Raw genomic sequence first — 14,482 nt, 5'->3', positions numbered from 1 at the left:
AGCGCGCTCTTTTGCAATCAGCTTGGCTCTGGATTGCAAGCAAAAATGCCTTTTTTTTTTTTTTTCCCCCAAAAAAAATTAAAAAAGGAGCTGTTCCAGTGGCTGCCTGTCACAATGGGAAGAGGGGTGGGAATGAGGTGCCATTCTCAGTGTGCTTCTTCCTAACCCGATGATGCTGAAATTCTCCCCTTCTGCTTTCAGGATGAAGCCACGCCAGGCACTCGGGGGCTCATTTCGCTCTCCCCAGCAGCAGATGCTTTTGTGCTTGGCGGCTGAACCCAAAAATCCACCTTGGCCTGCTGGGAAGTGGGAAGAAAGAGGCTGTTTGGTGAGGACGCCCTGACTTGTCCTGCTTCAGGGAGCATCCTCCCTTGGGAAACACTCGCTGGGAGAATTAGCACAGATTTCATTTTTTTCCTCTACCATGAGTTGCACTTGGTCGATGTTACACCACTGCGGAGCGAGATGTAGCTCCTCTGTGGTCCACTGAAGGGTTTTTTTGAGTTAACACCTGCATTTTTCAGTTCCCCTTTGGGCTATATGCTGCTTTTAGGACCATATGGATGCCTACAACCGGCTCTGCGTCTGGGTTTTCAGGTGCAAAGAAGGGGTGCTCCTAAGGGAGCACCCTCACGGCCACAAAAAAAGCACAGAAAGCAATAAAAGCATATGGGGAGCTGGGTGTGCACATCCTCAGGGGCTTTTCCAAGCTCATTTTTCACTTCCAGCAGTTTTGGAAGTGAGAAAATAAGGCAGCGAGCATGGCACCGCCACGGGTTAGTGGGGAACATCAGGCTCACTGCAGCGAACCTGATCAGTTCTCCCCGTCTGCAGAATTAATCACTGCTGGAAAGCTGGACAAATATTTTCAAAATAACAAAAAACTGCCTTCCTCCCTAACAACCTTTTTCAGGCCTTTCAGATTTCTACATCCACTTCAGTTCATTGACCATGCTCAAAATCTTCAGGTTCTGTACGTTCTGGCTATGTAATATACATTAATTACATACAAATTAAATGATTCCTGCCTTGTTCTCAAGCGTGATAACACCTTTGGCCTTTGCCTTTCTACAGTGGAGCCCTTCGCATCTTGGACAAGGACCCCAGCAGCACACTGGGATGGTTTCACCTCACAAGCCGTTGGGATAGAAAGGGGATTTGGGGGTTTTCCTGCATTTTTCCCTGCTGGAGAAGGGAGCTGCAGCTCACCCAAGGGTGCGGGTGGTCTCTGGGAGCCAGGCATGAGCTCCAGCATCTTCCACCTGCCGAAGCAGGTTTGGAGGTTGTTTTTGGGGGCAGGTTTGAGAGCTGGGTGCTATTCCCAGGTGTTTCCCTGACCAAGAACTGAGCTAGGAGGGTGCACACCTCTGGCACAGACCACCTGAGTTGGCGTGGTCCCCCTTTGGCTCACCCATCCCAAAAGCTTCTCAGCACGGGTGTCCCAAAATCTCCCCTTCCCTGGGATGGTGAAACACCCAAGCCTTGTTTAAAAACATAGGTGGCATCCCCAAAGCTTCAGCCCCTCTATCTGCCCTCCCAGCCCCTCTTTCCAGGAGGCCAAAGGGGTGACCATGTGTGAGGCTTCAGACCCGAATCCTCAGGGTTACATCTCCGTGATAGCAGGATTTTGCAGAGCAAGGCGGTGAGGTCACGACAGCCGGCCGTGCTTTTATTTCAGCGGGGTCTCTATAGCAGCCAGCGACAAAACAAAACATATATTCCTCCAAAGCAGAGTTTCCTGGCTGGTGGCGCTCATTTTTCTTTACGAGCTGACTTTGGAAGAGAGTGGAGCAGCAGCTCATGGAAACTGGGATGTCTTTCTCTCCCCTGTCTGCTCCTCCGTCCCGGCAGATAAAGGTTAGACATGTGTTTCGGATCTGCTTTAACCGAAGGACAGACCCACTCCTGCCATCCCATAAATCATGCAGAGTGCAGGCCTTGCTAACTGCTGGGGCTCTTTGTCCCAGGATGTCCAGCATAGCCGTGGGCAGGCAGGCAGTGCCCAGCCTGCTGCCTCCTGCCTTTCCCTAGCGGTCCCTGATGCTCTGAAGCCGGACATCACCCACATAGGTGAGGGTCTGGGGACTCCCACGTGCCCAAATCTCACTTGGGTACAGCCCCAATTTTCAGGAGCACCCTGGGTGCTCCTAAAACCTTGACCTCAGAATGATGCTTACAGCATAAGGCGTTGCTTCAAGCGTGGCATTCCTGGAAAACCCACGGAGATGTGTATCTGTACATTTAGGTTATTTTAGATTGGCTTCTTCTACCGATGCAATAAACTTAATACCGGCTAATAAAACATTTCAGAGCCACTTTGCCTCCCCTTGTAAAGGTTTCCCAAGATGGAGATAATTAAATGCAAAACTACAGCATTAAGAAAACCCAACCAAGCACTTGAAAGCTGGTGCTTTCCCACATTTAAGGGTCTGGCTGCAAAGCTTAACTCTGCTCCATATCCTCTTCCCCATTTTTACGGTAGCGTCAGCACCATAAAGGATTATGTCTCGGCCCTGGTGTTGAATCCTGTGGTTTTCACCAGCAGACTCGTAGCTCGCTCGCATCCAGGGGCAGCACGGGGATCCATTTTGGGGGAATTATTTAGACAAAGCTCTGCAGGGCTGACGTGTGCCATGTTGACCCTGTGTCGGAGACCCGCACCAAGTCTCAGTGAGGTTAAGACCGAGCAGGTTGGAGCAGGACGGGGATGCCAAGTCATCTCTCCACTGACAGTGAGGGTTTTTACAAGATGTCCTGGCAATTAGTGGAAGAAGCGATGCAGCTGTTGATGCAATGAAAGACAGTTTATAGGGAGTGATAATACCTTTTATTAGGCTCCAGGAAGCAGGATTTTTGGCACACAAGTCCTGTTCTGAGCCGCAGCTGAGGGTGTGAGAGCATCAGCCCCGCCACAGAGCACGTCCTCCAGGGGCTCACCAGGGCTCTGCGCCCCCTGGGACGGACCTGAGCTTCCCAGGGTGCAGAGGCTTCGCTTCCAGGGGGGCTTTTATTTCAGCTTATGGGGAAATGCTGGCTTTGAGACCAGCTTTTAGTTCTTTGCTGTCTCATTATAAAGCAGGTGTTGAAGATTAATGCTGTACCTCTTAAAACAAAGGCGTAGGAATCATCAGATGGTGCACGAGACCTCTGATATTAAGGATAGAAGCCTGTCCTTTGACCCTGGTAAGCAAAAAACTGGGAAATAAATGGCTTCTCAGGCTTTTAATTTTTGATGCAAATTTAGATGAGGTGGCCTGCTTAAAGGATGGTGTCCCTGGACTGCAGCATCCTTTGCCTCACACATCCATCCCTTGAGTTCCTCAGCATGGTGTATACTGTTTCCTGTAGGATGCTGCAAAGCAATGGTTTCACCTAGGGCAGCTTGTACAAGAACACCTTAATTAGGACTGAGCTTGTAAGGAAAAGGAAGGGAAAACAGCAAGCGCAGAGTTTAGAGAAGCATTTGGTGGTTTTCATGCTTTTTTTTTTTTTTTTTCTTTTCCCCTGGCAACAAACCCGAAGGGGAGAAGCGCATCGCTTCGTCGGGGCGGCGCTGAGCGGGACGCCTGCCCTGAGCTATTTTTACTCCTGGTCATGTCCCGCAGCCACGCTGGCAGATGCTCTCCGAGCTGTAGATGACTTCCATGTGTAACCCCGTGTGACTGCTGGCCGGGGGCCCGGGGCGTAGCGTGCTGCCTTGCAGGGCTCCGGAGAGCAGGGCCATGCCCGACGGCCCGGGGGCGGGCGGCGATGGGGGCTCCTTCCCAGCCCACGCCTTCCCGAAGCCTTCCCTGGATCATCCAGGTTGGGAAGAGGGTAGGGTGGGAAGGATGAATCACGGGTCATTTTAGCCTGGGTGCTCCCAAATTAAAAGGAGAGGCTGCGGAGGAGGCTGGAGCGTGGGATGTGTCCGCTCTGCAGGCAAGCAATGCTGAAAGGCTGTCAGGGAAAAAGGGGGGTCTCCAGCGTGCCCTTGCGGCATGGTGAAAGGCAGGGCAGGCTGCTCTGCCCTTCAAAGCAGCTATGGGGAAACAATTGTAATAAAAATTTTAAAAGAAACAGTAAAAAATCAGTTTGCCTTTTTAATGAAGCTCTTACAATGTGCTTGGTGATTAGCAGAGCACAGCTGCCAGGGCTCGGCTCGTGCAGGAACCCCAGCCATGCACAAGTAGCTTGGCACTGATGCCAAATAAAAATGGCACCTAAAAATGTGAATCCCCACGGGGACAAAGCCTGGAACAGCCCCCGGCCCTCTGAGCATCCCTTGCGGGGATGCATGTGCAGCCCCACGCAGACCTCTTTAATCCTGCTGCTCCCAGGTTTTGCAGGATGTTGTCTGGATTTGCCTCAAACGACCCAGGGGGCTTTGGAGGAGCCCCTTTTTGGGGAATCCCTCTTTGGAGGAGCACCTTTTTGGAAAAGCCCCTTTCCCAACAGTGACAGGCACCCCAGTGGTTGGTTGCTCCCAGGTGTTCATCTGCTTTGTGCTTTTTGGGCAGATTTTGCCATTTTTTTCTGATCAATTTTAGCTTCCTTGAGTGAGCCCAAATTAAGTACTGGAATACCCTGTGGTTGCCATGGCCATGGACAGCAAAGCAGCCCCCAGAGATGCCCACAGGCCGTTGAGTTGTGTAGGTTGGAAGGGATCTCAGGATGTTCCAACACCCTGCTCAAAGCAGGGCCAGCTGAGGCTGGGTTGCTCAGAGCAATGTCCTGCCTTGTGTAAACCCCTCCAGGATGGAGATTTCATGGCCATCTCCTGGGACATCCCATTTTCCAACTTTCCCAAGCTGGAAACCCCCAGGTTACCAGCAGCATCTCAGCGATTCCCCCCTGAATGTCCACGCTACAACCATCCTCCCTTTAAGGGCCATTGGGATTTCACACCAAATAGTTTCCAGACTGAAAAATAAATAAATAAAAAAAAAAAAAAATCACTCCACTGATGCCAGCCACAGCTTTGCAAAGAATGGGACAAAAGCATGAGTTTCTCAAAACCTCCATTAGACTTTATTTAAAAGTTCTTTGTATAGACTTCCTGACAAAGTCCACAATAAAAATAAAATCCCCACTCCAGCCCGCCCACCTCCCCCCAGATTGCTTTGCTTTGTATTTTATAAAACATACAACATTAGAAGAATGCCGGAGACATTCTACACCACAATTTAAAAATTCGTTAACTGAGGCCTTGGTCCCAACAGTGCATTTGCATTCAGAAACCTTTTTTAATTTTCCTCACTAGTTTGGTTGGCCACATATGTTACAAATGCATAGGAGAGATCTAGTTTGTAATCTAATCCAGCAAAAGGAGAAAAAAAAAAAAAAAAAAAAAAAGGAAGAATGAAAAATTGAACCACTTGTTTATCAGAATTAGCTACTCTCTTACTCGAAGGCTTTCCATGTAAAGTTATGCTCAGTTATGAAAATGATAAAAGCAAGCATGTAACAGTTGCAGTGAAGTTATTATGATTTCTTTTTTTTTTCTTTTTTTCTTTTTTTTTAATTTGCTGACTTTTGCCTTGCCTTAGATAGGCAGCCTTCCAGAATTGGAAAGAAAGGGTAATTTGGAAACGTGTTCAGACACAGTAACAATCTGCAATCAGGTAAATACTTCGCAATGTTGAAGCTATACAATACAACCCGGGCACGTGTAGCACTCAGTCCACAAACAGTTTAGCACCATATTGATAGGTCATGTAGCAAAACACTTTCTTCAAGGTTTGCTTTGGAAGTTAAAAGCATGAAATAGTACAGTGCAAGGTAGTCTATACCCTTAGCTTCTATGGGGATAAGGTGGCGACGGCTGATGCTCCTGGCTGTCCCAGAGGTATGTGTTGGCAGGTCGCTGGCTCTATGTTCCTATCGTCGTCACCACGCCAGGGTTAATGTTGCCTGAGAAGGTTTGGTGGAGAAAGAAAATAGATAAGGTTGGGATGCTGGGGAAGGACCAGGGTGGCTGTCAGGACTTGCTGCAACCACTCGGGACTACCTGAGGCCTCGAGGACACACGTGGGTGCTTACCAGGGACGCAAACTTTTTCACATTCTTTCTGCGTGTTAAATCGGTTCTCGTTGCCCCCACAGCCGCCATACCAGAACCTGGCGCAGCTCTTGGTCTTGGGGTCGTAGTACCACTTCAGCACGAAGTCCCTGCAGGTCCCCTCTTCCTTCTGCAGCCGGCAGATATCCGTGGCTGCAGAGAAAAGCAGGAGCACCAACGGTCAGCAAGAGGTCTGGGGTCCTGGGCTAAGCACGGTGTTTGCGAAATGCCTGAGAGCAGGGCTGGCATGCGAGGTCAGAAAGGGCAACCACAGCCTAGGCTTTGCCTGGTCTCCTGAGACTAAACCCGGTCTTGAGGTTTGCAAAGAGAAGGGTTTTGGGTGTCTGTGCCCAGCGCTGAGCCCCAGGGGATGCATGCATCCACGCTGGGATGGAGCAAAGGCAGCGAGAAGGACGTGTGCTGCAAATACACTGGATTTGCAGGAAATGAGTTGGCGGGCGTCAACTGGTTTGCAAGGGAAAAAGTATTTATTTTCACCATCATTTTCCAATTAAAAATAGTGGCTTTCCCTGAAAAGAAGAATCTTCTGTGTGAAGATGCTCCTGGACCTACTGCGTGCTGCCCCGCGGCATCCCAGTACTCTTACTGGAAAAGTGGTGGACAAAATAACAAAGCACCTGGATGTGTTAAATTAAATTAAATTGACAACTTAAAAAAAAAAAAAAAAAAAAAAAAACAGTTTATAAACAAGGCTGCACAAGGAGGTGGAAAAGCACTTTGTGATATCTGCCCTCAGCACAGCCCACATCACCCATCACATTTCTTCCTGGAAAAAAAAACTTGTTACCATAGACCTGGGCCAAGCAGGGCCCCGAAATTTCTGATACCACACTTATTGCTTCCATTTGTCAGAGGCTCTGCTTCAAGCTGCTGGGGTCCAGCAGCCTTTTACCTTTTTTTCTTTCTTTTTTTTTTTTTTTTTCCAAAAGGAAAGATATGCAGAGTACACCAGCAATGAGTGGTCAGGAAATCCATGTCTTGAAATTGCCTTGTGATAACCTCGTCTTAGGACTCTGCCCTTTGTAACGTGCTACAGGCCACGTTTCAGAAATCAAGGTACTCTGTCCTACCAGAAACAGGGTCCCAAATATCCACGAGTGGACGTATGGAAGAGTATAGAGATATAGAGTATAGAGATATATTTGGTATATTCATACCAAAGAGTGCATTTGCATGCAAATTTCTTTGGGGTCTGATGCGAGGAAAGGCTTGCTAAACCCTTCTAAAGTATTCACAGGAAGAAGAGCACAGAAGATTATCCCCGAAATCCCAACTAGAAAGTAGGTCTGGCAGCAAATCCTAGGAAATAAGAAAACGCTGGTGGCAGGTTTGCTTTGGAGGAAATTGCGGCCGGTGCTGGCGGCTGCCCAGCGCCCAGGAATGCTGTAGCCAGCAGGACAGGGGAAGGCAGAAATCGGTGTCATGGACCCTACACTGACCAGACTCCAGGGACAGACAGGCCCTGCCTAAAACCTCCCTGCTCATTCTGATTGCATTTTCCCTTTTTTTTGCATTCTGTGAGTGTGGGGCCAAGCAGGTCAAACCCAAGTGGTGGCGGAGGTTTGGGGTAGGGGCTGGGAACGTGCCCTTCCGGGAGAGAAGTGTTGGAAGGGACCCCCTTGCCTGCTGACGGTTTTGTTTGTTCTGCTCTAAAAGCAGCTTGTTGAAGTCTTTTTTTTTTTTTTTAAATTTCTGCTTTTCCTAGGAATTTGAAATCAATATTGACCTTCCGATTCAAGCTCTCCTATCAGGCTCCTGCAGCCAAAAGCTTCCCCATCCCTTTGGCAAGCTCTTTGCCTTTGGGGTTCAATTTTTTTAAAAATCCTCCTCTCTTCTTTCCTGTCATTCCGGAATACCGAAAGCCAGCAGATGCAAACACAAGGACTATTGCTCCAAACCCTGTGCACCCTCTCAGGAAGCCAACCATCCAGAAAACATACAGCTTCTGGAGCAATAAGGCATTTTCTATCTGCAGCACAGGATCTGGGCAGCCCAGCCTTTAGACCCTGCTGTCCCCTTTGTGAGTTGCAGTGGCTCTCGGGATCAGCCAAGGCACTGGGAAATTCAACAAATACTTCCGAGGCAGATCTGATATGCTGGCTTCAGGAAAGCTGCTGCACTATGGTAGCTGAAAAAAAAAAAATCCCTTGAATCATAACCTTCAGTTTGCCTGTCTTAATATTCACACCGTGAGGGGTGGTGCCACACGAGTGAGGTTTTTAATTCATCCTGCAGAGAAAATGTGTCTGGGCTCCTCAGCTGCACTTACATTTAATCTTGTCATGGTAAAAAAAATATAAAAAGCTATAAATCGCAGTAATTAAAGGTTATCAGAGCATTTAAAGGGGTTCCCAGGGGGAGATGGGTCTGGAGCACACCCAAAGAGCCCTGAGGTTTGGGAGGCCAAGGCATTTCTCAGCACTGCACCTGGCTCCAGTCCTTGCAATGGGCTGAACCGAGAGCCCAGCCCAACACCCAGCATTTTAAAAGCTGAGCTGCAAGCTCCTGTGTCTCCTTTTCCACAGTGGATTCAAGCTCTGGTTTAGCAGAAACCAAAAAGAGAAGAGGGAGAAAGCAGTGAATGGAGCGGGGGGACCCTGGCGGGGCGGGCAGAGACACAAGCATCCCTCCAGGGCCCCTCGGTTGCTTTTCTTGACTCTCTGCCCAGGGCAGAATGGCGCCAAGTTCGTGAAATATCAATTTAGCCTGAACAACAGTTGCTGGAAACATCATCAAGGCATGTGATGATGATCAGAAGGGGCTGGACGAGGGGCCGGGGCTAGCGGAAAGGCGTGCCCTCCGGAGAAAAGCACATCAGCGAGGCTTCCCCGCTCCGTCAGGGTGAAACCCCGGTCCAGATTGATGCCACAGGTTTCTGCACAAGCCGTGTGCTGATTCCTCTTCCTTCCAAAAAGCCCCCGGACTGCAGCCAAATTTGTCCACGATGCCTGTCCGTAGCACTGTGCAATCTCCTTTTGGAGCAGCTGCTGCCTCAGGTTCCTGGGGGTGGAAAAGCTGGACCGAGGCTGCACCATGGCCAGGGGCAAGAATCACAGAATCATCTAATGCCCAAGTCTGATTTAAGGAGCCTAAAATCCACACAAGAAATGGGTGGGAGGGGGCTTTTTCTAACAGGATTAAAGCCCTGCCCTCGGTACCAGAGCTCGCTTTGCTCCTGGGTTTCCCCTATTTCTTTGCAAAATGCCCTGAAATACCAAGAGAAGAAAGCTGCTATGATAGCAGGGCTTTGCTGTGGTCAGGTTCCCATCCCATCCCTGCTTAGCCAACACAAGCGATTGCGAGTCCCTGCTTTCTTCCCAGCTCCTGAAACCCAGGAGGTTAGAAACGCCTCCAGAAGAGGAGTTCATTGCCATTTTCCCATGGGCTCCTTCCTCAGCTTCATTTTTTTTCTTTTGCTGCGAAAGGAAAACATCTGCACGCAAGACCCATGCCACGTGGAGTCATTTTCCACGTGAAGTGTTTTGTATGCAGGCAGGGAAGCATTTGTAGTTTGCACCGTGGCAAGGGCGCAGTGCTGAGTCATGCCACACGAACTGCTTTGGGACCTGCAGGTCAGTGACCGCATGCTTCTCCCGAAATCCTGCACTTGATTTTGCTGCTAGCTGTGGTTTGCACTCGGATCGTGCAAATATGACAGCCCCTGGGGTGAGAGAAGGCATGCAGGCAACTTGCTCATGCAAAGCAGGTGGCGGGGCATGGTCAGGTCAAGGAGCAGATGAAAACCAAGTCTGTGCTGCTGGTGATCTTGTGCTGGACAAGCTCAGATGCATGCTATGAAATGATGATGGTGAAGTAATGGATTTGCTTTGTTTTATGGTTATTTTGTGTATGTGTTACCTGACGATAATCTTTTCTCAAGGGGTGGTTGCTTGGCTTTCTCAGCTGCTGCTGGAGGAAAAAGTGTGTGGGTTTGGTTTTTAAATGATGTTTTCTCTCTGATGCAAAGATTATTTGAAAACACGATACAATGCGAAAGGATTAATCCCCACGTGGTACTTACATGGTTTCAAGCATTTGCTAATGCACTCAGCTTCGGTCTCAAATCTATTGGCATTACCAGCGCAGCCACCATACCAACCCTGGCTGCAGATCTTGTGTTTGTAGTCAAAGAACCACACAACCTGATAGTCCTTGCACTGCATGCCCATGTCAAAGTCCAGCAAGCAAGGGTCTGCCAAATCTGCATGTCAAAAGGTGCAAAGGTTAAATGATCCCGAAAGGGTTAAAAGCTGAAAAAGGAAAGAGATCCAGGAAAGGGAAAAAATAATAATAATAAAAGAAATGAAGCATTTAAAAACACCAGAAGCCAAGGGGGCTAGATCAGCCCATGCAGGTGGCTGGGCTGGCATCTGATGCTCCGGCCCAATGTGGGTCTCACAGAATTTCGTCGACCCACGATTTCCGGTCCCCCCCTTGCTAAGCACCAACCCAGCATGTCCCCAAACCCCTGCACTGGGGTGGTGCAGGCAGGATTGGGCCTTCACACAACTCCCCCCGTCTGCTTCCAAAGCTCTTTGCTTGGCTCTAACTTTAGTTCTTAAGTGTGCTTACTTTATCTTTAAAGGCAAGCCACACCTGGTAGGCTTTAGGGCTTGATGGGGATTTAAACATGTGTTCCTTTCCTGCCCAGAAATGATAACTTGAGGCTCAAATCCCAGAGTTTTTATTAGCAAAGGCCATCCCTGCGAGCAGCTGCTTTGCCTATATAAGGATGCCAGAATCCTGGGCTTCCTCCGAGGTCTGTTAGATTTATGCACAGGTTTCTCCTGTTGCACAGAGAACTAGAGAAGACTCAGTTAAACGACCTGTCCCCAGTGCCCTGCTCTGTTTAATATCCTCAGCCTGCTGAAAAACAGCAGATTAACAGCACCATCCTTGGAGGCCTTCCTGAAATGTTTTCCCCCTACTGCCAGGTGCCATAAATCCTTGGGCAGAGGCATTTGCTGCAAACGGGTCACGAAAGGAGCCGAGATGGAGAGGTTTTGCATTGACAGACCCACACAGAGCTACACCTTTTCTCCACAGGGCAGGCAGATAAGAGGTTAAGCAAAGCCATGGAGGGGTGAGAGTCGCTTTGAGGGGACGAGCCAGGGGACAGTGACACCACGCATGGGTGACACCTTGCAGCAGGAGCCACTCAGAGCATCATAGCAGTGGCGGAACAAGTGCCAAGATGCAGATGAGATGAAATGAGATAAGATGTTCCCTGCTCCACCAGTAATTTGAGACCCATCCCAGACCTCCACCTGCTGCTCAGCGCATTTCATGCCCAGCTCCCCAAGCTCCTTATGAAGAAAATCAGCCATATACAAGCAAAAAAAAAAAAAAAAAAAAAAAAAAAGGTGAATATATGGGGTTGAGGGATGAGTCTTAGATGCCAGATCCACATCCAGATTGGTGACAGTGATGGCTTTATGGAGGCTACAGACCTTTCCAGATCTGTGGTGGAAGGGCATGTAGAGAGTATGACTGTGCATTATAGGGCAGATGTAAGGAGCCTGGTGTCAACGAATGCCATGAGACAATGCTTTAACAGTTACAGTGATTATGGGTTACTAATGAATGTTAATGTGATTATCAGCAGAGTAGGATCTGACAGCTTGCTCATTAGTGGTTTACTGTGATGAGCCGCTGATGGCAGGGAGTAACCTGGTGGGACGCTGTCAGCAGGCCAAATCCAAGGGTTGGACACTGGCTGTCGGTGAAGGCCTTGTGTGTTAAATGAGGGAGCCAAGGCCTATTCTTTGTGGTAAGTCAGGAGAGATGGGGCAAGCAGGAGCATGTTTCACGTCTACAGCTACATCTCTGTGCACTGGGTGGGCCATGGGGCACAGCGTGTCCCTGGGGAGAGGCCGGCACCTGGGAACTGTCTCATCTCCTGATGACGGGACCTGGTCTGAGTCCTCCATGAAGATCTCAGGGCCTTCTGCAGGCTCTGGAACCTGCGTGGGGCTGAGGTCTCAGACAGGGAGCCAAGGCTGTCATCCAGATTCCTTGGTCCTAGCGGGGCTACACTTGCTCTGCGAAGGTCCGGGTTTGGGATCCGGCAAGGGGAAAGACCAGTGCCAACAGCCAGGATCTCCATGGGGGTCCCACCAGAGTCCCCCAGCCCCACTACTCACCGCTCTCAGGCCCTTCCAGTGGCTCAGCGTTCATCATCATGTTGGCCAGGGACACCTTGGTCTGCGCCGGGGTCTCTGGGGAGGACAGAAGGAGCTGTAAGCCAAGAGCAACCAGATCCTGCAACAACACCCCCGGGGAGCCCCACCACGGGCAGGAGTGGGGCCGGCCCCACCGGCAAGCCAAGGCACAGCCGTAAACAACCCCCCTGGCCCCAGCTCCAGCACGGGGAGCAGGGGACACACAAGCTGCAGGAGTCAGGCCCGGATCTGCTTACCCCAGCACATACGTTTTTCAGAAATGTTTATTGGACGCAGCTGGCAGGATGAGTAATCCACTGCCGCCTGGCCACGACACGACGGTTTGTATTGCTCGCCCCAGCCGACAGCAGCGCTTGGTCGGGCTCTTAGTGGCTACGGAGGGAACCCACCAGGCTCTGCTTTTGGTGGCCACGGCTCTCCCCACAGCATGGGCCCGCACAGGGGCTCTGGAGAAGCAGCCATGGCCTTACTGTAGCCAGATTAGCTTTGCTCCTCCAGTCTTAGAGAAGGCAGAAAACCACAGCATGCTCCAGGTGAACAAAGAGGCCATGATGGATCTTCTCCTGCTCTCCTGCAGCCTTCAAGGATTTGTGCATTGCATAAAGGTTTTTAGAGAAGCTGTGACACACTCCTGCCATCACAGCCTCACAGCCCTCTGGGAACTGTAGTTGAGGATCGTCACTGAGGGGGATAAAATCCCTTGGGGTGGAAAGCAGATCATGGTTCATATCGCAGCACACCCCGCCTGATTGCACCATACCCTTTGCATGGGGCTGGGCACCACTGTCTGCCCAATCTGTTCCCATTTGAGATGTACGCTATAGGAAATGCAGCTTCGCTGGGCACCGAGGGCTCTAAGTCAGCACATGCAAATGTTCCTTCTACAAACTGTTGTATTTTCACAACATTTTTGTGGGCACATTTATTGCTCGCAAAGGTAAGAGCCTTCAGACCTGATCCAAACGTGCTGAAGCCATTGGAAAGACTCCCCACGGGCACTGGAGGAGGCTCCAAAGTGCCAGAATGAGCCAGATGAACCACTGGCAGCACCAGCACAAACTTTACCACACCAGCCAGCCAAGGCGCCTCTACGCCAAGCTATTAAAAAAAAATAATAATAAAAAATTTTTTGGCTTTGTCTTATATAGCAAGTTTTGGCCATGCCAAAGGGTTTGGTGAGTTTCACATGTGATCTCTGCACATGGAGCTTGGATTCCCAAAAGACTAAACCCACCATTTAATCCCTTCTCTATGCCTTTTTTGGATATTGTAGTATGCAAAGCAGAGAGGTGGCTATGGAAATAGCTGTCGGAGAAACAGCTTTTCTTGCTTATTTTGTAATCATGCTGGACTGAATTTACTCTGTTTTAACCCAGTTTGACTCCTATTATTAATTACTGCAATGCTGTCTGGACCCCACCAAGACCCATTGTGCAAAGCCTTCTGCACGCACAATGAGACAAACACCCCTCTGGGACTGGCTTTAATTTTCCCACAGTCTGGGTCAATTTTACACCACCAAAGTGTCAACTTGAATTTGCCAAAGAAACACATCCAAGGCGTTTCACAGCCAGGTCCTGCCGCTGGGACAAAGGATACCAGACATGCAGTGACACAACTGAGCACTGACAGGGCTGGGATCACTGGTACTGAATCGTTCCCCATCCCTTACACATTTTTTCCATTTTTTTTTTGTGTGGCCAGTATCTTAATGTGAAAAAAATAAATGTTTGTTTTCGCCAAGAGGTACTTACTTGTGCTGAATGTGCCTGTGTAGGTTACTTTGGGTTGGGATTTCAGGTAGCCAGTGATGACTACGAGGTATTTCTGTCCACCTCGGAGGCCTCCGATGACACGCTCAGTGCCGGTAAGGTTTTGTTTCAGCACAAGAGAATGGTCGTGTGCCAAGGTGATGGAGAGATCAAATACGTAGGCGTTGTGTGGCTCGGGGCTGGCCCAGCGCAGCCTGGCGCTGTTCTCGGTGACATCCGTGATCTGGATGTCGCTCGTCTTTGCTGCAATTCAGAATCAGAAGAAGCACTGAGCAAGGATGTGGAGAGGAAAGGTCTCAAGGAAAGGTGTCTCAGCGCTGCAGGAACTGCTTTTCAGTCCACAGCAAATAAATTTGTGGTGGTTGAATCCCCCTAGTGCACTGCAGGGAGGCTTTTTTTCATGGCCTAGATGAAGAGCCGAAAGCAAAGCCTGCCTAAGATCCAACATAACCTTACATGGGTCAAAGA

The 14,482-nt window shown here is 49.6% G+C and overlaps 1 protein-coding gene across 15 annotated transcripts in view; it reads right to left on the bottom strand.

Moving 5' to 3' along the window:
* Positions 1-5,473: 5,473 nt before the first annotated feature.
* COL6A3 (collagen type VI alpha 3 chain) overlaps positions 5,474-14,482 on the bottom strand; it is a 57,078-nt gene continuing 48,069 nt past the window's right edge. For 9 of the 15 annotated variants that reach the window (XM_048058569.2, XM_013178706.3, XM_066999850.1 and 6 more), the window contains 6 exons: positions 13,997-14,257; positions 12,204-12,278; positions 10,082-10,261; positions 9,919-9,969; positions 6,022-6,192; positions 5,474-5,892 (listed from right to left, as the gene is read on the bottom strand). In XM_048058569.2, coding sequence (XP_047914526.2) covers positions 5,852-5,892; positions 6,022-6,192; positions 9,919-9,969; positions 10,082-10,261; positions 12,204-12,278; positions 13,997-14,257 — 779 coding nt within the window. In that variant the 3' untranslated portion in view covers positions 5,474-5,851. The remainder of the gene's footprint in view (positions 5,893-6,021; positions 6,193-9,918; positions 9,970-10,081; positions 10,262-12,203; positions 12,279-13,996; positions 14,258-14,482) is intronic. The other 6 variants (XM_013178711.3, XM_013178713.3, XM_013178714.3 and 3 more) reach the window with 4 other exon arrangements.

This window comes from Anser cygnoides, chromosome 6 (genome assembly GCF_040182565.1).
Source record: "Anser cygnoides isolate HZ-2024a breed goose chromosome 6, Taihu_goose_T2T_genome, whole genome shotgun sequence".
In the NCBI taxonomy this organism is placed as follows: domain Eukaryota; kingdom Metazoa; phylum Chordata; class Aves; order Anseriformes; family Anatidae; genus Anser; species Anser cygnoides.
Note: the sequence above shows the minus strand (reverse complement) of the source record. Positions and strands in the feature narration are given on the sequence as shown.